General features: G+C 38.7%; 2 protein-coding genes across 8 annotated transcripts in view; one reads left to right on the top strand and one right to left on the bottom strand.

The window, feature by feature from the left end:
* Positions 1-3,388: 3,388 nt before the first annotated feature.
* gpr27 (G protein-coupled receptor 27) lies at positions 3,389-5,318 on the bottom strand. The gene has a single exon (XM_060867143.1). The coding sequence runs from the start codon at positions 4,791-4,793 to the stop codon at positions 3,669-3,671; it is 1,125 nt and encodes a 374-aa protein (XP_060723126.1). The 5' UTR covers positions 4,794-5,318; the 3' UTR covers positions 3,389-3,668.
* A 13,321-nt stretch (positions 5,319-18,639) lies between these two features.
* foxp1b (forkhead box P1b) overlaps positions 18,640-26,387 on the top strand; it is a 167,031-nt gene continuing 159,283 nt past the window's right edge. For 3 of the 7 annotated variants that reach the window (XM_060868359.1, XM_060868362.1, XM_060868357.1), the window contains exons 1-2: positions 18,640-18,942; positions 24,770-24,849. The gene's annotated coding sequence lies outside the window, so the exon portion shown is untranslated. The remainder of the gene's footprint in view (positions 18,943-24,769; positions 24,850-26,387) is intronic. The other 4 variants (XM_060868366.1, XM_060868364.1, XM_060868363.1 and 1 more) reach the window with 2 other exon arrangements.

Genomic DNA, 26,387 nt, shown 5'->3' with positions numbered 1-26,387 from the left:
TCATGTTGTTCTGAGAAACATTGGCCTTGTACCTAGTGGACAGGAGACACGGTCATGCTATGTTCCGTTGGTGAAAAGAAGTGGGCTTGTCCAGTAACACGACAAATTATATGCGAATACGGTGCGACTTGGTGCAAGACAGCAGAGTGAATGTGATCCCTGGAAAAGCCCTCACACTCCTTCTCCTTCTTCTCATATAATATTTCAATTCAATTCCCGTTTAACAATTCCCATTGTCTTAAAGCAGCTTTACAGAGGTATGGAAACAGAAGAGAGAGAAAAAAGAAATAAATATGTAATAATAATAAAAATAAGAAGAAGAAATAAGGATACAAATAAATAAATGAATATGTACAATTAAAGTTTTAAAATTCATTAAAAAAAATTAACTTTAAATACTATACATCTACCCCTATCCCTAATGAGCAAGCTGGAGGCGACGATATGAGGAAACAGTCTTCATAACACTCTACAGTAAATAATGTAAACGTAATTAATGTCCTTTCTACAACAGTTTATAATAGTGCAACCGAGAGCCTCTGAGGAACTAATGGGTCATCACAAAATGTGACGCATATGATATGATGCATTTAATGCATATACACAGTTTATACAGTACCTAGCTTCATATTAGTCAGGATAAAGAGCTTAATGTATAGAAGAGAATACTGTACAATATAAAAATAATTCATAGGCCATATTTAAACATGTTGTGACAATCAACTTTATTTGACTTCCAATACAGACGATGCAAAAGTCTCTGGAACAGCAGTCCATGTTATTTTTTTTTTAACAAAAACATTAATAGAAGTACGTTCAAGTCCTGATATAAAATATCTTTTAAATAACAGTTAAATAACCGGAGGATGAAACGATGTGAAATATGAAGAAAAAGACTTTTGACACACCATATGAACAAAAAATCTGTTAAAGGCTTTGCAAATATATTACATAGCAAAAATAATGACGTAGAAATGAATTATTCAGATGTTATATGGAAATAGGCTTGTTGAGAAACATGTGAATGTGTTTGTTGCACTTATCTACAACCCTTGAGGTTCTTTGGTTTGTCCCCCGGGACATAGAAATGTCTTATGTACAATCATACAACAGTGTTTCCCAACACAAAGAGATTGAAAGAAGAACCCTTTAGGAAGCCACAAACCCATATCTAGCCAAAAAATGCTTGAAAAAAGAAAACATTCAGACACATGAAATGAAACTGTTAATGAAGTGTTGTGTGAGAGGTGATTTCCACCTGTATTTCCACCTTTTGTTTCATTCCGTTATGTCTCCTTATCTTGCAGAAATATTATGCTTGATTATAGATAATTATTCCGATAGCTAAAATGACAAGAGCTGCATCCCAAATGGCTACTACACACTATACACTTACACACGTGCACTATGGACTCTACCATCTCTACCGTGATCTCATGTTTGAAATGTAGTATCACCCTAAATGGATATGAAACTTTTCCCACTCGATGGCGTATTTTATGTGTCATGTGTAACGCTGTGCTGCTAGCTCGAGCAAAATACAATGAATTTATAATGTCAGGGAAAAAAACTGATGTCTGCTACCTTGAAACATTTTTTCTCATCCAGTGTCAGCATCTGGTTTCCCTGCTGCTCTCCAGAAAGCCTTTCTTCTCCCCTTCAAGGCCCTGTTATTCTTGAATGCCTAATGTGTGTATCGTGCATTCTACAAATCTAACAAAAAAAATGTAAGGTTAGCATAAATAATTGATTTGAGCCAATAATATCAAATTAAGTATATATGTATAAAACAGTAAACAAAGTATTCTCCTGTAGGCTGAGTGCCTCTCATGTCCAACGTCCTAGAGTCCTAAATTAGCTGCTTTAATTCTGGAGCATTAAACTGTACCATCTACGTTCATTTTGGCAAAACGGTCAGTTACTTTACAAAGCTCCTCCTACGTAACTGATAAAAACAGCAATCTGGTGAAGCGTCTCTTTCCACATTGTGCACCTCGGTCATGTTTGGAGTGTCTCAGTATCCCGACAGACTTTTCACACCTACACCTGTACATACTGCAAATTTACAACATGTTCTTTTAATTAGCTTTAATAATTACCATTGAAAACAAAGAAAATGATTTGTTCAACTCCCAATTTTTTTTAAAGAAACATATGACCCCATACAGACCTACAAAAAGTGTGAACGAACTTATAGTAGTTTAATAGCTTGCTTTATTAGTTATAATCTGACGTTTTACCTCTTTCACTCTCATCCTGGATGATTAATCTTCTCTAAAAAGCAGCTCTGACAAAAATACTCACTGTAATTCAAAAGACAGGTTTATATTAATGCACTTAATCTAATATGCTTTTGTTTCTATAGCAACAGCTCATTCACAGAGACCCGTTTGGCGGACGATCCTCGTTATTTAAGCCTAATGATGATAACGAATTAACAATGTCTCGTCGTTTAACAAAGAGGCTTTCTGTAAGTCGATGTTTATTTTACATTTATTGACAGAGTCTTAGGCATTAGTGCTTTCGGGAAGTTTTTGGGAAAGAGGACACTTCCTGGAATTTTGGTAGATGGTGAAGGAATATGGAGATAGAATACATGAATACATTTATGAACTTAGTTTCACAAATGCGAAAGTTAATTCACATTCCCAAAAAAACCCATACTTTCATTCACAAAATACAGTTTTACAAAGGCAAGAGTAAAATTCAATTCACAATATGCGATCCACGAGTGCAAAACACAATTCATAAATACACAAGTGTCTGCAATTGTTTTTACATTTATGAATCAATTACTGAATCTGCATTTGCGATCTTTAACCAATCAGATTCGTCATTTCAATCCAGCTACCCGTAATAAGCTGTGCTCAGTGCTTTGACACGAGAAGCGTAACTTTTCATGTCGGCTGCAAAGTGCTCCTTAATGAGTGCACGGTGAAGACAGCGTTTGCACATTTCACATGATTTCACGATTAAAAACTACTATCCTCTTAATGTGTTTTGAACTAGGGGAGATTCTGCACTACTTATGTGTGAAATCTGGGCATCAGCCATCTTGGAATGATGAAACACAATCTGACCTGCGCAAAGCATTGGGAAAAGCATATTATGATTAACTGGATTGAAATCTCACACCTGACTGGCTAAAGGAAACATCTTTAAGAAAAACACAAATTTGTGAATTGGTCTCAACATAGTGACACACAAATGACAAAGCAAGATTTATTTATATATATATATATATATATATATATATATATATATATATATATATATATATATATATATATATATATACACACACACACACACACACACACATACGTGACTATTTGCAAATCCAGATTTAAATTAAATTAATTAAATTAAATTAATTAAATTTAAATTAAACCATAAATGTAAAATCATCCGAATTGTGTGTATTTAGGAATTTTATTTTTCATCAGTAAACCATGCTTTGTTTCTTTCTGCATTTACAAATCCTATTTTGGTTTGCTTCTTGCAAACGGTGAAAAAGCATCACACCACCTGTTTGTTGGTGTTCGTCCTATAATGGCCCATGCTGTAATGATTTACCCCACGTTTAATCGACTTCTGTTTGTGTCAGCTCAGTTTTGTTCTTATGAAGTATCTTTCAATAGAAGGTAAATATAGACCAGACACTTTCTTTAGATCACACAATATGGCTCCATGGGTGTTTGTGTAGGTGTAGTCAAGCAGCAAGGGAAGCAGGCTCGGCATCGTGTCCTGAGCTCCTTGTTAAAAACAAAGCAAATAAGTGGATTGGCTGCTGCCTGAGCAAAAGTGAGCCAGACTGCAGCACTCACGTATGCCCGTGGCATGCCACTATCCTTCACCAATACTTGCGCATAGCACAAGACAATATACGGTGCCCAGAGCAGCAGGAAAGTCAGCGTTATCATGTAGTACATTTTTCCAATTCGCTTTTCCATCTTGAACTCATCCAGGACAAGCAGCCTTCTGTTGGCACTGTGTGCTACCTGCCTGATGCCCACTAGAGTGGGAGGTGTTGGGCCACGTCCAAATCCAGCAATCCAGTTAGCAGCTGCTTGACCTGTGGCTCCAGGTCCATGAAAAGTCCAGTTGTGGCTGACAGCTGGGATTAACTGGGCTGGCTTCATCTTGCGGTGGTCATAGACAAAGCAGAGCATCTTGACATACACTGCGTGTGTGGCTCCCACTACCACAGCCAACATCAGAGTGAATCCTAGGGTGTCGTTGGCCCTTGCGTAGCGCTGCTCAAACATGCACTGCTCCTCCTCATGCATAAATCTGTACGTGTTCATGTCAAACACAGGTGGCAGGGCCATGGCTGCTGCTAAAATCCACGAAACACCAATGACGGCAGCACACGTCCACAGCGTCACGCGTTTGGCATAGAATCGATGGTGTGCGATCGCCATATAGCGCGTGACACTCACACCGAGCAACATGAAGGCAGCATGGAAACAGAACAGAGCAGACAGAAAAGCCACAGCTTTGCAGCTCATAGCTCCGTAAGCCCACTTCGAGCCACGTGCCACAGAAGCCATCATGAATGGGAAGCACGAGGCCGATCTTGCAACGTCACCCAAGCACAAATCAACCAGAAAATAATACGGTGCTTTGTGAACAGAACGATCCTTAATCACCAACAGTGAGATCAGCATGTTTCCCAACAAGCTGACCCCTACAATGAGACCCAGAGAGGCCAGTTTCACAGCAGAGGCAGTGATGACATAGTCCTGAAGCGAGGGCTTGTTGCTTTCACCGGGGTCACTTGCGTTGGCCATCTGCGCATGCGCACCGTCCACTTAGACGCCCCGACTCCGTAATCCAGCATCAAGTAAACTCGGTGCATTAAAAAAAATCCGAATCAACACATAAGATCCTGATATCTTAGTCTAATTCAAACAGAACGCATTCACAAATGTTCCTCATGTTATCTGTGATCTGAAATCGTCCTGTTCCTAAATGCAGCGTTCCTTCAGTAATCGCTTTGACATGCATCTGTTTTCCCACGTTGAAATGAAGAAATGTCGTGTTTCTGATCCTGATCTTCATCACAAACGTGTCCTCGTGCGTTTAAACACACCGAGGTGGAAACCGACAGCGACAGCGAGGAAGGTTCCGTGTTTATTTCCGTCGTGCGGGAAAAACCTGGCGGACCCTCCGGGAATGACAGAGCACAACCTACCTTCGGCTTCATGAGCAGCTGGACAGATGTTTTGCGGCGGATTTGGTCATCTGGGGACCTCCGTATGGTGATATAGGTCATGTGTGCACGCGCGTGCCGTATAAACACCAACAAGACCTCCTGCCTCCTGCTCTAGTCCTGCGCGCGTGCACAGAGCATTTAAAGACACAGAGAGCAAAGAGATGGAGACACACAGAGAGACTCGATCACATGTCTGGCATTTTGGCAGCCACCTTAATCCAGAGTGACTTACAATGTATTTCATATTTATACAACTGAGCAATTAAGGGTTAAGGGCTTTGGCCAGGGGCCCAGCAGTGGCAGCTTAGTGGACCTGGGATTCGATCTCATGCCCTTCTGGTCAGTCGTCCAACACCTTAGAGCCACGGCCAGAGGATGGGGCAAAAGGGACTGCCTGGAGGGGGGAAAGAAGAAGAAAAAAGGGGGGAAATAGAAAAAAAAGGAGGAGGGGTAGTGCAGGAGAGGGTAGTGTTTTCTTCAATACTCACTCTATTTAACCTTATTTTTCCAAAAGCAAGATAATATTCTGTTTTTTTTTTGTTTATTTTGTTTTTTTTAAACAGAATATTAAATTAATTACTATTAAATTCTTTGTAGACTTCCATAAAAGTGATTATCGCACAAAAAGCCAGGCTACCAAATCCCCGATCACACTGATCATCTGGTTCCAGATTAATACACACTGGTATTTTTAGTTCCACATACTCAACCCCTTAAGAATGTGTAACTTTTAATGTATTAGCATGTATAATTTATAGCATTTATAGCATTTATAATGATGATGATTAGATTAGCAAGCGTTCCTCCTATATATACTGTCATGCTGTGAAATCCACATGTCCTAAGTAACATTAGACCTTCTCGGTGTTCATGATGTTTGCACCGCGTCCTTGCAGTAGCATAACAGCCAGTTCACTCACTAAAAGTATAAAATATTTGCAAAGATTCCTCCTACTGAGAAGTTTTTCATTAAAGTTCTGCTAATCTGGATCAAATAATAAAAATATATAATACAATATGATATATACATAATATGAAATAATAACTTGGAATAACAACTATGGAAGCACCAGACACCCACCATGGTCAAAAATCCTTCACCATGGCTCCTATTCTAAGGCAGTCAGATGCATGTAACTCATAATAACAACAATTCATGTCTTTACAAGTGATTGCCGGTTTCTCTTTTACCTTCTCTTTATTAGTCTGAACACACATTGTGAAATCTTGCATTGGTTCAAGTGTCTGGAAAGATGTTCTGGTTCCATAAACTCCGTTCTCCGTAAACTAGCATTCTCCATTTATTTATTTATTTATTTATTTATTTATTTATTTTATATTATATCCCGAGAATATTATATGTGTAATATGTGTGTATAGATTCGTTACTGCTCTGTCATATTCCTCCCTCCCGACTGCCATCATTGCCTTCTTCTATAGTGAAAGGTGTAGTTTACCCATGGATGACCACAGATGAACATTGGCTGGAAAGGAACTGGCACTGTCAGAGCTTCCTACAACATGAAATCAAACGTTCATTAACATGAATTATTCATGAAATCCACAGACAATAAGTTATGTGTAATACAATGGAAGATCATGGCTGATTGCTAGCCAACTAGATAACTAATGAATGCTAGTCCAGGTGCTAAATCCAAATAGAGTTACTTACTGACAAATAATAATAAGTACTTGTAACTACATGTTTAACTTGTTTGTTATTATGTCCTCACCAAAACATTTGCTGGTGACATCAAGAATGTCTTACGAATACTGAAAATTCGGGCATATTACTGCTTTGTCATACGACTAAATGCTATGTCTACTCGATAGTAGGGATGTTCGGACACAGCTACAGAAATCAGATAGGATATCTAATTAGGAGAACACAGAACAAGTGTGCAGAAATATGAAATGAAGTGGGGGCAGATGGCAAAGGAAGAAAGAAATATGAGTGAGGATGCCCTCTGGTGGTCTGGGGGAATTGTGCATGGTGATCGTGACAGTTTCTGTCTGTCTGTACTTATTTTACGGATGCACCCCTAGCTGGGATATTAACCAACAAATCTCTTAGGTGCTCTAAGATTTAAGTTAATTTAAGAGTGAAGAAGCTTTTATTGTCCTTTCAACCATATAAAGCTGATGCAGTACAGAGTGAAAGGAAATAATGTTCTTCTAGACACTACGACATACGACATTGAGCTAAGGGCAAAAAGTAAAGATTAACCTATTAATATAAACTGTGCAATGCAATGCAATGCAAAACAAAAGATAAAATGTTTCTCCAAACCTTGGAAATTGTCTGATCACCTGGGCACATTCCACGTCAACAAGAAGTCAAATATTGGTGGGTGTTTAACATGGGAGATTCTGGTATGGGAGGAGCATCTGTGTGTAGAAAGTTCCAGATATCCAGAGTTGTAGGGCAGGAAAAAGTCCAAACACAATAGATCAGTTCAATAAAAGCCAGAGGGTTATCGAATAGACAGTTTAACAGTCAACAGCATGTTTGGAAAGTCTTCGTACTGAATGAATGTTTATACTTTTTATGAACCGGGAAGTGCATCAAATGTGTATGAAGTCTGAGTTTGCTTCTTTGTCTGGGTCTGTACCTAGGTCTGGTAGCAGGTCAGCATAGATGTTCATGGTAGAAGTCTGAGATTAATGAAGGATCTTGAACGTTAGCATTTTTCTGGACCGTATCCTTTCGAGTCCATGTAAGAGATTGTATCCTGACAATCATTTTGAATCTAGCAGACCACGTATGAAATGTCCTTAGTGTTCACAGGGCACAGCCCTTGGTGTCTTTTCATTTACTGTATAGCTCTTTCTACATTTAGTCTAAGGTCTGAAACACGACCCCTTACCAGTTCCACAAGGACCACTGTCCCACCTCACCATTGATTTTTCATATCACACATTTGCTCTTCTCAAAGCCAAACTACCATTCAAGGTGTCTGTTTTCTGAAACCTATCCGGCTCATTCCCCTTACAATCACATTCATATGCACGACTTTGTCATGGAGAAATATAGTATAAAAAAAACACACAGACAACAAAAGTTTAGTATAAAGGGCTCATTGAAATACTCCAAGAAGTAGCAGGTCTTTAGTTATTATTTGAAGACTTAGCTGTTCAGACATCTAGTAGAAGTTCCTTCCACCACGTACAGTAGGTGCTAGAACAGAGAACAGCCTTGATGCATGGCTTCCTTGTGAGATATTTGGACCAGTACTGACGTATCAGAGGGAGCATGGTGAACTATGGGAATATCCTTGCTTGTAATATTAAACATTAATTTTCAACCCTCCCAAAATTGGCAACCCTATCTCTGCAACCTCTGGAGTTACACTGTTAAAGAACTCAACTATTTAATAGCACTTTAATTCTCATAAATATATATATAGTGGTGTGAAAAAGTGTTTGCCCCCTTCCTGATTTTTTATTATTTTGCACGTTTTTCACACTTTAATGCTTCAGATAATCAAACAAATTTAAATAAAGGTTCATCTCCGATTTGCCAGAAAACATCTTGATGATCCCCAAGACTTTTGGGAAATACTCTGGACTGACGAGACAAAAGTTGAATTTTTTGGAACGTGTGTGTCCCATTACTTCTGGCGTAAAAGTAACACTGAATTTCAGAAAAGGACATCATACCAACAGTAAAATATGGTGGTGGTAGTGTGATGGTCTGGGGCTGTTTTGCTGTTTCAGGACCTGGAAGACTTGCAGGATCTGGTTAAATGAAACCATGAATTCTGCTGTCTACCAAAAAGTCCTGAAGGACAATGTGCGGCCATCTGTTCGTGACCTCAAGCTGAAGTGAACTTGGGTTCTGCAGCAGGACAATGATCCAAAACACACCAGCAAGTTCACCTCTGAATGGCTGAAAAAAAAAAACAAAATGTAGACTTTGTAGTGGCCTAGTCAAAGTCCTGACCTCAATCCTATTGAGATGCTGTGGCATGACCTTAAAAAGGTGGTTCATGCTCAAAAACACTCCAATGTGGCTGAATTACAACAATTCTGCAAAGATGAGTGGACCAAAATATCTCCACAGCGCTGTAACAGATTCATTGCAAGTTATCACAAACACTTGATTGCACTTCTTGCTGCTAAGGGTGGACCAACCAGTTATTAAGTTTAGGGGGCAAACACTTTTTCACACAGGGATATGTAGGTTTGGATTTTGTTTTCCCTTAATAATAAAAACCTTCATTTAAAAACTGCATGTTGTGTTTACTTGTGTTATCTTTGACTAATATTCAAATTTGTTGGATGATCTGAAACATTAAAGTGTGAAAGTTTTTTTTGTGTGAACATGCAAAAAAATCAGGAAGGGGGCCAACAATTTTTCACAACATTGTGCGTGTGTGTGTGTGTGTGTGTGTATATATATATATATACTGCCTCCAGAAGGTATGTTTATTTTTTGCTGTATTGCAACATCAGACTTTTTTTTCTGCTCATTTTGTAGTTAGTCTCTGCAAAAATAAAATTAAAATAAAGTAAAAATGTGAATTTTCCTTTTGCTGCAATAAGAGATTTGAGTTTCCTCAGAGAACTTTAATTAAATACATATCTTTTGAAACACACCATTTTTTTTTCCTACAAAACCCTGGTTTCAAAATTATTGGCACCCTCGCTCCTGTTGATCTGGAAGAAGGTTGAAATATATTGGTACAGAATGCGATACCATTAGTCTTCACAGGATTAAACATAATGATGATGTACAGGAGAAAAAGGTTTGATCTCATTTGACCAGAAGATATGATGCCTGTTGTAGTTATAGTGACACTTGGTGAATTTCCATTGCTTATCTTCACAGTTGGTAAAGGAAAAAAAATGCACAAATCCTTAGAAGATCTTATGTATTGTCATACAGTATCTTACGTTGAAGTGCATTTGAGTTATCAAACAGATGTGCGCCACGGCAATTCTAGCAGGCAGAAATCTCATCAAATTCTGTTCAAACGAATAAGAAGGACAGAAGGTTAAGAATAAGAAGGTTTTTTTTCCAGTTAAAATATATGCTTGTACAATCAAGCATTGAAGAGTTGTTCATAATCATTTCTAGCACTAGGATAAAAAGATGCCAGACCAAAAACAGCATATTATGTGTTGTGTATTGTGTTATAATCCTATACAGAAAGGCAGGAAGGCACGAATATCATTGTTTATACATAGGAAGAACTAGGGATAGTTCTGCAGACTCTACTGTAAAAAACGGATCATTTTGGGAACAGAAAATGTGGCACATTTCTTACATAAAATGTTGAAATGGGTATGTCACTGCTTCAGTTTAAGGATAATCATATAAATCTCCCCTTCATATGTTTTCCCTTTAGCAACGTTTAGCACTGTTATATGTTCTGTATATTTGATCGTATTTGTATGCATGCTTTCTAAAATGTCATCAGATCTATATATGTAATAAAAACTATTAAAATGGTTTATTTACCAACAACAGACACCACAATTTACGTTGATATATACAGTATGTAGCAAATTACTTAAAGCCTAAACCACCAGGACTTTAATAAAAGACTCCTCATTCTAATAATGACATATCATTCATATCATTTTATCTTTCCCAGCTTTTCTATCAATGTAGGTACTGGATAATTAATAATAGTTGCAAAATTAAATGATCTATAATAAATAATTTGGGATTTTAAAAAGAAATCTCTTTGGATAGTACGCCTGTTTTGCTCAATACTGTTCCCAAACCAGGCTTAGCACGGTTTTAAATGCCCTTAGCATCTGAGAGGGTAGTTTAAAGTCCTTAAAGCATCTAAGATGATGAAGACACTGCCGGGCCTTTTTCACCAGGGTGTTGGTGAGACAGGACCACGACAGGTCCTGTGTGATCTGAACACCTAAGTATCGGCACCTCTCATGACCCTAAGTGCTTTTGTGCCAAACGCAATAGTAATACAACAGTAAAATGTGCAACAACATGAGTAGAGCGAATACTTAATAAACTGAAATAGTGACTGAAATAAACTGACGTGCTTTGCTAAGTTGTTCCAATAAATAACAATAAATAAAAAAACTCCTGAAAACTTAACATGTTTAAAACTCCAAAAAATATGCAGTCGACTTTATGAAGTCTCAGTAATGTACGTTTTAGTCATGTCTAGTGCTGTTTTTCTCAGCAATGTGTAAAATCCAAAGTGTTTCCAAACTTGAGATTTAAAACATGAAGGTGCAGCATGAACCTTCGAAGAGGTTTGGTTTGGTTTGAACACCATGGTTTAGCTTCTGGCATCAGCTTAAAACTGATACAAGTCATACACTACAGTACACTAAAGACTTCATACACACATACACTATATACACATACAACAAATGCATTGCGCCCTCTGCTGGAATAAATGCAGTAACTTCTCTCCACCACCCAATAAAAAAACAAATATAAATCGATTTTTGGGTAAAACAATCGATTTTAAAATCGTTTTAAAAAGAATCACGATAGTTAGTTGAATCGATTATTCACCCAGCCCTAGTTTGTGGTGATTCTGAGATATTGACTGTAATAATATTCACATGCTAAAGCCATTTATGCTGCGGCGCCCGGGGAGCAGTTGGGGGGGGTTCGGCACCTCAATCGTGGCCGGCCCGAGACTCAAACCCACAAGTTTAAGGGTTAGGAGTCAAACTCTCTAAGCATTAGGCCACGACTTCCCCTTTTAATGACTTGATTCAGTGATGTTCAGTGATTTCCTAGTTTAATCATTTAAAGTGATACTTTTATAGAAATAATATTTTACTTAAGATATTAAGCAGAGATGGGGGCACGATGGCTTAGTGGTTAGCACGTTCGCCTCACACCTCCAGGGTTGGGGGTTCGATTCCCGCCTCCGTCTTGTGTGTGTGGAGTTTGCATGTTCTCCCCGTGCCTCAGGGGTTTCCTCCAGGTACTCCGGTTTCCTCCCCCGGTCCAAAGACATGCATGGTAGGTTGATTGGCATCTCTGGAAAATTGTCCGTAGTGTGTGAGTGCGTGACTGAATGAGAGAGTGTGTGTGTGTGTGTGCCCTGCGATGGGTTGGCACTCCGTCCAGGGTGTATCCTGCCTTGATGCCTGATGACACCTGAGATAGGCACAGGCTCCCCGTGACCCGAGGTAGTTCGGATAAGCAGTAGAAAATGAATGAATGAATGAATGAATATTATGCAGAGTGATTGGCCATTAATGTTACAAGTAGTTTTAAGTTCATTCAACTTGGAGTTTAGTGCATTGATTTTTAAGTTTTAAAGTGGAATAATTGGGCAAAGAATGTTGAAGAAACTTGACATTTAGTGCATTGAACGTAAATGAACAATTCTAGCCCTTCCAAGTTCTCAAGTTATATGCACTCAAGTTTTCATTACACAAGCGGCCGTTGCTTTAGGATGAAAAACGATACAATGGAAGGGAAAATTTGAAAGAGTGAAGAGACAAAGAGAGTATTAGACTTGAAACTGAACAGGAGTACGTTTTGAGGTGCTGGTATTCTAGTGTAAAAAATGTTCATATAAACCTTTATATATTGTATGTGTAGGTGTGTTATCATCCATCATGAGAAATGTGTTTATATTATGTATATCATGATGTATATCATATATATCATGTTCCACGCTTCACCACAGTCCAGAATTTGCTAAACAGATACTTCATAACAATTCATTACAGCCTGTGGTGAAGAGTCAGCTTCCCAGATTTGTGCACTAGTGTTAGAATCATTTCATTATCATTACTTCCAGGACAGTAAAAAGGATGAGACATCAGTCTTTGATGAAATACTAATTATGCAAAATTGTTATTGGAGATTAACTCTCATCATTGATATCAGACAATGGGCTCCAGAGTTTGATTCGGTACTTTCTTCATTTGATTATTTATCTTTTTTATTTGTTGTTTATGGTTTTGTTTTCTCTGTTTTGAGCAGACATTTTTATTAGATTTTAAATTTAGACGTAGATCCTTTCCAATGAGCGATTGTGGGGAGGAGAAAAAGAAAAAAAACTCTCTGAGACTATATGAGGAAGAAACCTTGAGAGGAACCCGACTCAAAAGGGAACCCATCCTCTTCTGGGTCTAAGGCTGAATTGTGAAGTCATGAATTCCAGTATTTTTAGAAATTCTATTTTTTTGTTGTTTTTGTTTTAGTTATTTCTTAAAGAAATTTGGTTAATATGCGTGTCCTGCAGAGGACGTCCCTGCTTCATGCCACTGGCTCTGCAGGTCACATTGGTCTACCTCCTGTTTCCACAGAAGGAGCAGCTGCTGCTTTTCTACCTTCTGCCTCTACAGAAGGAGGATTTTTGCTTTACTGCCTTCTGCTTCCATAGAGGCGACCAGTAAAGCGGCTCAGTTTTGGAGCGCTAGTATTTTTCCTTTTCTTCTTTTCCTATCATAGCCTCAGACTTGTGTGTGACATGCAACCCCAATGATGGGCATGCTTTGTAAATCCATTCATTCATCTTCTACCGCTTTACCCAAACTACCTCGGGTTACAGGGAGCCTGTGCCTATCTCAGGCGTCATCGGGCATCAAGGCAGGATACACCCTGGACGGAGTGCCAACCGATCGCAGGGCACACACACACACACACACACACACAATCACGCGTTCACACACTAGGGACAATTTTCCATCAACCTACCATGCATGTCTTTGGACCAGGGGAGGAAACCAGAGTATCCGGAGGAAACCCCCGAGGCACGGGGAGAACATGCAAACTCCACACACACAAGGTGGAGGCGGGAATCAAACCCCGAGGAGGTGTGGAGGTGTGAGGCGAACATGCTAACCACTAAGCCACCGTGCCCCCCTGCTTTGTAAATCAAAAGAATATAATTCAGTTACACATTAAAACGCATTATGCCTGAAAAATCTAAGCATTTGCATTTAGTTTATTTTTAATGGAGAGTTCACAGTATTGCACAGTCGTTGTGTTTTGTTGTGTTGTGTTGTCTTTTACAAGATTTTATACTAATCAAATACTGTTAAATCATGTTTAAACGCCTTTAAATGGAGTTAATTCTATTTCATTCAGGTTTATTCTATATTTTCCAGCTCAACTGGATATAGCCCGGGTGAAGCAGCTTCTGGCAGACTGTGTGTGGGAGAGAAGATAACAGTGATAACCTGACTCTCCACTGCGCTTTCTTTTATTCTGTCCCATATCTGTTATGGATTAACCTGGGCAGTGAGTATAGGGTGTGTCTTTGTGCAGTTCACCTCAAACAAATTCATTCAATTGTACTTGCAGCTTCTGCGTGTTGATAAGGATTTATCAACAACAGCAATGTTGTTATCCTATGTGAAGTTCACAAAAATTCAGAAGGTCCATGTAGGGACAGGGTTTCTCTAATATCAAGACCATGTAATCCTGGATCTTGAACCACTCCGTTAGCTCTAGGACGTTTTCACAACGGACCAGCTACGGGTCAGAACGGGACTTGTCTCTATAGGCTAAAATTAGAAGAGACACAGTTTGGAGTAAATCCATTTAATCGATGAATAACGGAGATTTAAAGTCTTCAGCAATAGTCTGCTGATATCAGAACCAAAAATGGTTGGTTCAAATTAGCAGGAATTGCTTATCTGTATCTTAGAATGTACTTACGATGGCCAGCGCTCATTGAAAATCGTCCATCAGGGCAAATTTAATGGCAACCTGTTCGACAAGTAAAAAAAAAATTTTACAATGTGGTATAATTAATACAATCCTTATGTTACTGAGGCCAGGGCCTCAGTGCAAGTGCAGAGTTATTTATTTTCATATTTTCAGTCAAGTCATGCGTTAAAAAGTAGCTAACAAAATGACATTAATTAGATGAATCAAATAATCATGCATTAATCCCATCAAGAATGATTTGCATGATGAATCAGCTTCACTTGATCTGTTACATTGGTTACACCATAAAAAAATGGTGTGTGTGTAGCCTTATAGGTACAGAGTACATGTGAGGGAGATCTATCGTGTAATATTTTATAATTCCTCTACTGAGTCTAATTATGATTAACAGTAATTAACTGCATATGTGCATATTACCTCCGTGCCTTCTGATAGGCAAACCCCTCCATACACCGCACCTCCACCTCCATGCCCCATGCTCCTCTGTCAGGAACTGAAATGTCCTGGTAGCCTGTAATGTTGCCTGTAGCCTGTGTTGTTGATATCAATTACACCTTAACCTCGGTGAGCATTTACCTATGAGGAGTTAATATACTTTAATATGTACCAGTACAAAGTTATCTTTTCAGCTACCTAAGCTCTGATTTACTTAAGCTTTACGACAATGTAGAGATGTGTGTAAACCTTTAACTTGCTAGTAATATTATATAAATCTAGCTTATTGGATATTTTATGTGCATCTGGTCCATTTTAAAATGATAAGGCCTGCAGGCCTTGCTGTTTTATTTATCAGCTAAAACTCATTCGTGGAATTCAGTGTATTTTTGGACTCCCATAAAAAAATCTCTCTTGCTCTCATTCTTTCTGAATCTGAATCTCCAGTTCAATTTTCACAACGTAAGTTGCGGTGTACTTTGACTTACACTTTGGAGTATCGTTGTCCACATCCAGAGAAATTGTAAATGAACAGAATTGGTTTGAGCAATCTTTGCCTGCAAAACATCATCAATTCTTCCTGGTACACCTGCACGGTTTTTGAAGGAACTCGGCAGGTACGTTGTTCCAAACATCTTGGAGAACTAGTAGGCTGCCTTCTGTCTCTCCACCTAATCCCAGACAGACTTGATCATGTTGAGCTCAGGGCTCCGTCGGGGTCAAAACCATCACTTCCAGGGCTCCTTGTTCTTCTGTATGTTGAAAATAGCTGTTAATGACATTGGTTGTATGCTTGGGGTCACTGTCCTGTTGCAGAATAAATTTGGGGCCATTCAGATGCCTCCCTGCATTATGGACAATGTGTCTGCTTATGGAAAAGTATCTGCTTGTATTTCTCAGCATTAAGGACACCATTAATCCTGAACAACTCTCCAACTCCATTTACAGAAATGCAGCCCCAAACTTGCAAATGAACCCCCACCATGAAATGCAAAGAACCCCCACCATGCTTCACTGTTGCCTGTAGACAAATACTATTGTACCACTCTCCAGCCCTTTAGCAAACAACCTGCCTCCTGTTCATCAGACCAGAGCACTTACTACCATTTTTTTAACCCTAGTTCCTATGTTTTTGTGCATAGTTGATTTGCTTAGCCTTATTTCCAAATTTAACGTATGGCTTTTTGCCTGTAATTCTTCCAAGAAGCCCAGTTTTGGCCACACTTCTCTGGACTTCTTCTCCCACTGGTTTCTGCCAGTCCTGGTACTGCTGGACATCTTCAGATGTCGAAGGGAAGTAAGCATGATGTGCATTTCATCTGCTGCATTAAGTTTTCTTAGCCAACCACTGTGTCTACGGTCCACGACATTGTCCGTTTCTTTGTAGCTGTGCTCGGTCTTGCCAGGTTGTATGACCTGTGACATGAAACTTCCACAAACTCACAAATCTTAGTAGCAGACTTTAGCTGTTCCTCACCCAGGTTTAAACCCCTACACACCTTTTTCTGTTTCAGTTCATGACTGTGTTTCAACCTACATTTGAAATTGCTGCTCATTAGCACCAGTTTGGTATAACTTGTTAATACACCTGTCTCTGATCCTACAAAATCTCTGACATTGTGCAAGTGTAAGAATTGGTGTTGGTTTGAAGCCAAAGGCTAGTCACACCAAAGATTTAGATTTTTCTTCTGTTTGATCACTTTGCATTTTGCATATGCATTATTATTTTTACAGCATTTTTATACTTGCCTAAAACCTTTGCACAGTACTGTTTTTATTTTGTTTTTTGTTTTGTTTGTACATGAACATATCATAGTCCTTTCCTCTTCAGTGAATTATTTTTCCGTTCTGACGGTAGCTTTAGTTGAGAAAGTAGAGAAAAAAGCATCATTGTCAAATTTCTCCCATATTTTTTAGGAAGTGCATGTGTTAAAGGATGGTATTTATAAGCAACCTTTGAATATGAAGTCAGTTTCACTTTTACCATGTGCATGCAATATTGCTTGATTTGGACAATTGTTTCAAATAATGTTAGTGAAAGTTGATTTATTGGTGAAATGATGCGCTATGAGTAAATAACGTTTTAAGCATCACTGAAATTACAAGTCGAAAGTATGTAAAAAATGTGCTCCACCAATTTAATCACTTTGACTAAAGGTTTTTTTTTTAAAAAAGCTTAAAAAAATAACTTGTTACCTTTGGTAATGACATGTTTGGAGACATCTAATTAACACACAAACAAAAACCCTCCATGTGTAAACAGTTAATGTAGATATATAAGGATTGCAAAAATGTATTGTGGTATTTTCTACATTTTGAATTCAATCTCTATGTGCATTTTAGTATAGTGACATCATTATCCATCCATTTTCTTTTCCTAGGCAGGTTCATGGGGAGCACGTGGGCACAAGTTCAGTGTCAGAGCTACTTCTATTCGGCCACACGGGGGCGCTCTGTACTCGTACATCTCGGTCATGTCTCTGTGGTGCAGTAATGAAAAATGTACTGTATTACTGTGTTAAATCCATTCATCCATATGTTTGGGACTCATTTTCAAAACATTGTACATACACTGATATTTACAGATTAGCTCATTAGACTATAATATTGCTGATAGAAGCCCATATTATCATAGATGACGTGCATATCATCATAACTGATTTGTTACATTTACTGATTGCTGACGTTCATTCACACCTACAAACACTAACAGAAATACACGGATATTCATTTGCATGGTTGTTTTATGTTGTTATATCTGAGCAGTTTGTACATGGAGTAAAAATGAAACTAATCTAATTGGCTTTGAAGCGCACGAGCCACAGACACTAATGCAATGACAAACAAACACGTCAACAATATTGTTTATCAATTGAAGCAAGTGACAAAAAATAAGTAAATAAATAAATACATAAAATAAAGGCGGTAGGCATTTAGGCAGACGGTTGACTTTGTATTTTCACCCTTTTTTCCCCCCGAACACATGGGTTTACCCTCCTGTTGAACTTTTTAGCCTCAGAACTTTGCAGTATCATTGGATAAAAGACTCAAGAGGATGAGTCGACTCACTCCGTGTAGTGATTCACCTGGACTCCTGACTAGTTTTACTTCCTAAAATATTACATTTATTTTATTGACTTATTTACTACTTAAGCAAAGAAACGGGCCACGAAAACGTCGTCCGCAAACTTCCACTTTACTTATTGTTTACATGGAGTTTATTGTAGCTCGTGCGCCTAGTCGAGCGGTGTTTATTTAGCAGGTGGATGTGACGTCACGGACTGGGAACGTCAAAAAACAACAACATCTAAATCCGCGACACCCCCAACCCTCCTCCTCCTCTCTCCCCTCTCTCTCGTGAGGCTTATTAAAGTGTAAAAACGTCGGAAGGATCCCGCGTTTCTCACTGAAGTTTTAAAGCGTTGTATAAAGTGCTGATTCCCACCGATTCACACACAGCGCTTTCCGGTCAGAGGCGCGCGTGGATCCTGACCGCTTAAGTTAGTCCCTAAAGCGGAGTAATTCAGTGTTTACAGTCAGATTTCTCGCACGCGCTCTGACCAAACACAAGATCACGCCAACAGTTCAAAACCGTCGCTTTCAGCAGCCGCGTCTTATTCTTTAAAAAAAAAACAAAAAAAAACACGTCCGAATTACGGTAAGTTGCGCATAATGTTTCTTTCGTTTCTGTGTAATATTTTACTTTGTATCCCGGGGTCAAAAGCACCTGGAGTTTGGCTTTGTGTGTGTGTGCGCGCGCGCGCGTGTGTATGTATGTGTGTGTGTGTGTGTGCGCGCGCGCGCGCGCGTTTGTGTCGCGGCGAGTAAACAAAAACAAACAAACAAAAACAAACAGACAAACAAATCACCCAACAACGTCTACGGTGTGCAAACGAAGCCGAACCGCCAGGTGTCACATTAAAATGGCGTTCATTTTAAAACGAAACGCGCAGTTTGAGACGAACACAGGAGACTTTATAAGACTTTATAAGACGTTATAGCACCGACCGCTAGCAGCGAGCAGTTTATGGACATACACGAAGGTCTTTTCTGTACGTTTTGAATTAAAATCCGCGCTCGTTACAGGACGCTGAGCTTCTGCAGAGTCTTCAGCAGCTCTGAACCTTTTCCACACGTGTTCAATTCAGCCGGAGACACAAATCAGCGCACATCCAGCGCTTTAGCAACGACTTCAGCTCTGGTGCTTAAACCACCTTTAGTCCAAACACCGCTGAACAAAACCGTCTGTCTGTAAACTGCACGTTTTCTGGAGTCCCGAAACTTCTCCTAACAGCTCGAAAGCGTCAGAATCGTCAGCATTTCGACGTGAAAGTTGACTGGTGACTAAATTAGTGTGTGACAGTAAGTGTAGAGGCTGCGGATTGGGACCGAGCCCGTGTTTATCACCACGGTAACGTTCAAGCGACGTTAGGACTTTAAACACTTTTCTTTTAACACCGAATTTGCGGTTTGTTTTCTGTTTCACACGTAATTCAGTTTGTGTTATTTATAATAGTGTTTGTACCACTTTAGTGTGTTAAAAATGGGTACAATAGTTTTTTTTTTTATCGAATTAAATTTATATCCCATATTTAAAAAAATAAATTATATATTTGTTCTTTGAATTATTTTATTTATTTATTTTTAAAACGGGATATACATTTTATATATATACAATATCTCGACCTGTGTGTATTATATTATATTATATTATATTATATTATATTATATTATATTATATTATATTAAATACAATAATGTTTCCTATTTAACATATTTGATTTTTTTTATACTGGTCCATCTATAGATGTTTGTGTAAACAGGCCTTGTTTCTGAAAAAATAGTAAGTGTTGTTTTAAATAAACAATTTATTTAAATCTTAAATGCTTATATGATAAAGTCACTTAATAAAAACAAAAAACAAAATCTTTCTCAGGACCGGGGACTAGTGCAAGCTCAGTGCTTTGGATCAGTCATTGTCTTAAAGAAGAGGAAGAAAAGTGAGAAATAGAGAAAGGGAAAGAAAAAAAGAAAGCTTTTTTTTTGTTGTTGGAGAAGTAAACAGGCTTCAGCGGGCGAACCTTGACAACCCAGATTAAGGAAAACACAGAAGATCAAACATTGCTGCTGCTGCCGTTGTCATGAGTTTCTAGAGAAAGAATAGCGAGCGATAGCGAGAGAGAGTATTTGAACAGGCACTGGGGTTTGTGTGCTCACTTATGCAGAAACAGACCTTGGCAAACTCTGCCTGACCCAGGTTTGAAGTGTTGGACTGAACTTTTCTTTCCTTCTTTCAGCCCTTTGCAAATAGCTGCAGAATGTTTTCGCTTGTACGTTTGCCAGTCCTGAAGTTCAGAATTTTTCCAACATGTTAAATATTTCAAAGCAGTGAGCCGAATATATCGATGTTATATTCAGTACAGCGTTAAGGGCTTAAACTGATCTAAATCAGAGGATAAATCCAGGCATGTAAGTTAAAGAAGGACTGTGGAACTGATGGTGCATTCTGAGAGATTACTGTACAGCGTATCTATTGTGTGTGTGTGTGTGTGTGTGTGTGCCGGACACCGGACATCATCAGGTTTGGACAGATGTGTCTTCGTGCTTCCACAGATTTTTAGTCGTCCTGCATCAGGTGACAAATTAAAGGGAAAAAAAACAACCTGATGTAAACGATATGTATGATGTTAGGTCTAAATTCTCCCGTAGGTGTTCAGTCGTGTGGTCTGGTGACTTTGTTACATGTTTTGTGGTTGAGAGACCATTCCCATCATCACAGGATAAAAGTGAACAGAATAACTATTGATTTTGAAGTAAGCTTTTGCTTTAAGTCAGGAGTTTTTTTTTTTAATGTTTTTTTTATATCCACGGATTGCTTCGAATTGTAAAATAATAAGTATAATTAAAACTTTGACGAATATTTTGTCTATTTATTCAAACCACAGAGCTTTGTGGGTTTTTTTTGGCCTTATTTATTGACTTGGAGTTATCAAGGTTTAGATTAAATCAATTCAATTCAAATGATCTAAAGGCTAATAAGTACAGTATAAGAACTAAATAACAAAAAATGTAATAAAAACCTTTTTGCGATTTCCAGTGCTGTATTTAACAAAAAAACTACTAATAAATAAAATCACTGAGCTCAATGCCTTAGGCCACCAGTTTTTCCTGGTTTTTAAATTGTCACCCAGCCGTGCATATGTATCTCTACTCTTTAAATAATTGTTTGGTAGTTATGAATGACATAATGAGTCAGTTTCCAACGGCCAATTATTTATTGATCAAAACCAAGGACAGCATTTACTTCCTTCTCCCTGATCATTCTGTGCCAACTTCTCTGCTCTGTCCGATATCCTGATATCTGAGCCGCGGCTCATCCTGAGCGTATCACTTATTGGAGTGCAGAGCTTGACTGATTGGATTAGAGGTTGGAATGGTGTGATTATTCCAGGTGCCTTTGTGCCAGCTGTGAAGCTGACAGCTGAGCTGGGATCAGAGTGCTGGATCAGTTTCCTCCGATCTCTGCCCTCTGGGGTCACCAGGTTCTTCTATGTAACCTGCCTTCCTTTCCAGGAATTTTCATGATCTTTTGTCTAGTGCTTAGTAAAAATGTCATACATCATACTGGCAAGGTTTCTGGGCACTCTCCATTTTATTAGGAAGTGTTGTTTGATATTTTCTCCGTGGCTTAGTTTTGACTGGTCAAGAAAGGGTCCCTACAACCTGAAAATATCGAGACTCTTTAGCACATAATAGTTCGACAGTTTAAAGCACAATTGAACCTATTAAAGAGACATTTATGAAGTATAGCCTATAGTCCTGTTTCTCGTCTTGTTACACCTTTGTTACGTCTTTACCCGAGAGCGCAGAATTCCGCCTGACGTTTTCTTTTCGGAGTGATGTGGAGTCAGAGCCCCACCCAGACAAGAGGTTTAACAAGGCAGGACTTGGCTGCTCCATCTTCTCACGGTGCAGGAAAACTTGCTCTGCTTTGATCATGAAATGTTCTGAGATTCGCTCTTGAAATAGCACTATGGCAGTGGACGTAATAAGATGTCAGCACTGAGATCTGAGCTCTCTGAGCCAGCGTTCGAAACAGAAACGCGTTAACGTCGACTAGGCGAACGTGCTTTCGGTCTACGTCTTTGGAGTTGCTTAGCGTTTGCCGTAGTAACGTGTGAAAAGCAAACGGGTTATGAGTTGCTTCTGAGGAAGTATCTCATACCCTTCGTAGTAATGTGCCCACAATTACAACACATTTAATTAGTATAAACCAGTGTGTATGAATGAACTTGGGTTAATTAGCACGGCATACACAAGATATTATTTTCTCCGCAACTGAATCTTGGCTGGATTCAAAGGATTCTTATCCGAAGGAGCTTTTCTTTCATCTTTTTTTTTTTTTTTTTTTTTTTTGTGTATGTGTTTATATAAAATAAGGTGTCCTACGTAAAACAGGTCTGCTGGGAGTTTTGATCCCTGATGAAATTGGGAAATTTGTAATTGACTAGCTGTTGCTTGTTTATTTGATAAACATATGCTCCTGTCAGAGGAATTGTAATAAACAAAGCTGTAATTAGTGTAGACATGCGAGTTTACCCTGCGAGTCTTTTTTTTTTTTTTTTTGTTTGCTACATCACCTCAGCCGAAAGTAAGCTAATGACTAAATTAATCACGAAACTAATTGGCTTTGGCACCAAGCTTTTGAGGGAAAGGATCGTATGAGAAGAGCTTAGTGCAGATTTTGGCCACAACACGCACCGTGCTTACAGGGTCTCTAGGGATCCACGCAGGACAATGCACATAGAGTGTGGAAACAGTTTTGTTTCTGTTCTGCCTTTATAGTGCCATCGTCCAGGTGCTTCGGGTCTTCAGCACTCACCAGCTGACTCGAAACAGTTCCGACTGTTTATGGCGGTGCCATGACAACTCCATATTCAGGCAAAAAAAAACCTGGGGATTGCATCATTATTTACATATTTTAATACAGCAAGATTGACTCCCTTTTCCAGGTGTTTATATCCTGCTGTTTTAGAGCTCTTGCTTATTTTATTCCAGCTTATTGAGATGATTTTGCTGTACAGTCCCCTGTTTTTGCCAAAGACTAAAGACTAAAGTTTGATTTCAAACGATGAATCGGAGATAGTATCTCAGAAATGAAGAAATTTGTTTTCTGATATATACAAATCTATATATATATATATATATATATATATATATATATATATATATATATATATATATATTTATTTATGTCCTTGCATCCATTTGCGTTTGCAATACCCGTATCAAGTCCTGCTGACATCACCAAATTGTCGCGTTCTTCTTTTGCGATGCCGTTCCAAGCTTATCTAACACCTTCGATTGTCGAGTTGGCAGACTGCTTCTACCATCATGAGTCACATCACTAATGAATAATAAACCTCTTCCAGAAACAAGCCCAAGCCATGACAACTACCACCACCATGTTTCACTGTCGATCTGAGAAGGTTTGGATCATGAACAAATCCTTTCTTTCTTTTGGATCAAGTCTTCACCAGCGAATCCCTGAGTTTAGACTAAAAGTTCATGACAGTACTTATCAGGGCTATTAATTATTTAAACAATCAGTCTAACAGGGCGCACACAGGGAACAAGAGTCAGTAATATGTTCCAATATTTTTGATCGCTGGAAACAAAACATTATTAGGAAATGAAAGGTGTAATTCTGAGCTGTTGCCTCATATTCATCTTTTGAGCTCAAAATCAAATCTTTCTTTTTCACTACAATGGTGGACCTTTTTTTTTTTTTTTTTTTAATCTTTCATTTTTATTCTTTTTTTTTTTTTTTTGTTATAGTGAATTTAATTACGTGGACTCATTCGTCATGTTTTTGGAAAGACTTTGACTCTCTGAAAGCCTAACTTGGATCTAAAACCTAAAGATTCTTTTCTAAACTATGTTTTGTAGGCTGTATAAGGTTGTTTAATGCCAGTGTTGATTGACAGTTAGTGACAAGGCAACTTGGGAAATACTTTTGTGAATTGTTAAACATATATACTAATGTCCTAAGATATTTTTTTTTATGTTGAGAGCACAAATGCAGTGCTTAATAGGTTAAATAGAGTAAATCATTTCATTGAATTAATATTGCATTGAGCCAAGATGGTAATTTGTGTAATTGCACTCGTGTTTCATGATTTGAAATGACATTTCAGCATTTTTAAGACCGTTTTGTGCACCTTGCATCTTGTCGAAGCAAAGTTTGTGTTTCTCTGATGTCTTCGGCGGTGTTTAGCCCTCCGGCCCTTTCAGCACAAATGAAAATCGACTTAATATGAGATGCTTGATTAGCACAATTAGCTCCCATTAAACAATGAATCTGGGATTGAATCAGGCTTAATTGCATGCACAAGTGCAGGAAGCGCTCCCAAAGCTCATGAAGTGACATTAGAAAGTGATTCAATCTTTGTTCTATTGTAATAGGAATATATTGGCTATTTCAGAGTCTGCCGGCAGAAGGCTTTGGAAGAAGCGGTCCATCTTGATCTTCTCCACTCGCGCCCGAAGGCCCCTTTTCTGACAGGTAAGCAGGTTGTTCATCATCTCTGCTGGTCATAGCTCCCAGTTCTCATTTTGATAAGTGAGTTCATGACATGGGCTCTGCATTTCACAGGTGCTTTTTTTTTTTTTTTTCCTCCCATGTTCTGGTACTACATTACAGCAAGATGACTCCAAACACACAAGCAGTTCCATTCACCTAAGATGAAAATGGGGCCAAGCATAAACATTAAGGTTGAAGTATATGAAAAAGAGTTCGAAACCTGACAGGAAGGAATTGCATGGAGTCTCAATTTCACACCATATTTACGGCGTGTTTGTCTGGTACCTGTTTAATTGCCCTGCCCATACCTCGGTGTCCTCATTTCTACACGGAATGCTACACGATCAACACGCAAATGCAGCTTTTCTGAATGCCGCACAACAATTAAAGAGGGCTTGGCGTTGTCATTACAATATTCCTCACTTGTTTGTGTGGTAGTTTAGTCACGTTAGCTGTCTGTGGTGTTCTGGTGTAAATAAATCAAGGCTTGTTAAAACATGTGTTTTAAGCCTTGGCCTTCCATTTTATCCGTACCGTGACCCGCACAGCATACAATTTGGCTGACGGCAGCAACCAGCAGCTGAAGTAACCAAATTATATAGTCATGGCTTTTTAATGGCCACATCGGTAAATGGGTGTTAAGTAAATGATGCAATTTATTCTGTATCCACACCCTCCACCCTGCTCCATGGCAGGGCTGCCGCGGGACTTGTGCCAGCATTAAATAAGTGCACCCAGATGGCACTCGCCTGATGCCCACTTGGTTACCGAATACTTCTTTGGGAAAACTCCACCACCACCACCAAGTGATGGGGCAACTGATTGCCTGTTGCTCAGTTCGTGGTTAGTGTACACAAATCCGCTATATATATTTTCTCATAAAACGTTCATCAACAAACACGTTCTATGTGTACAACCTTTTGATTCAGTCTGGCAGAAAATTGCGTATGAACATGAAACGAGTCTTCTCACGTCTGGAAATATGGATTTATAAAACCTTCAATCGAAACTTGCATGTGATCCCATTTCCCAGATTCAACACAACCCTGTTCAGGATAAAGCAGCTCCTGAAACCGAGCGAGTGTTCGTTAAGCTAAGCAAAGGGTTTGTGTATACACTGGTATTGTCTATACACTAGATAGCATCTAACTGTTGTCTATTTCACTGAGCAAATGTTATGCTAATGCTAATAGTCCCAGCAAAATTGAGAGAACTAATGTTTGAGGCTTTTCGCTACTCAATTAATACATTTCAATACCATTTAATTGTTACTGTCAAAACATTTAGAGTGAATTTCTGAATTCAGGAGCTTCTTGGAACATTTTGTTTTAACAGATCTAACGATAACCATTTTACTGGTAAAACTGTGCCCTTTAGTGCAGATGCCCACAGTGTGAAAAGAAAAAAAAAGAAAAACAAATCTAAAAAGAGATCTAGTAGTTACTATATTTCTATAGTTTGCAGCGAGCGCAGACGGAAATAAAAGGTAGTTTTCTCCTCCCTCTGAACTTTTTTCTGCT

This window comes from Tachysurus vachellii, chromosome 4 (assembly GCF_030014155.1).
Source record: "Tachysurus vachellii isolate PV-2020 chromosome 4, HZAU_Pvac_v1, whole genome shotgun sequence".
Lineage (NCBI taxonomy): Eukaryota > Metazoa > Chordata > Actinopteri > Siluriformes > Bagridae > Tachysurus > Tachysurus vachellii.
The sequence above is the reverse complement of the archived record's forward strand: the minus strand, read 5'-3'. Positions and strand labels throughout refer to the sequence as shown.

What these genes read in the sequence shown, in the direction of transcription:
- gpr27 (XM_060867143.1), bottom strand. Translation starts at nt 4,793, where the DNA reads ATGGCCAACGCAAGTGACCCCGGTGAAAGCAACAAGCCCTCGCTTCAG.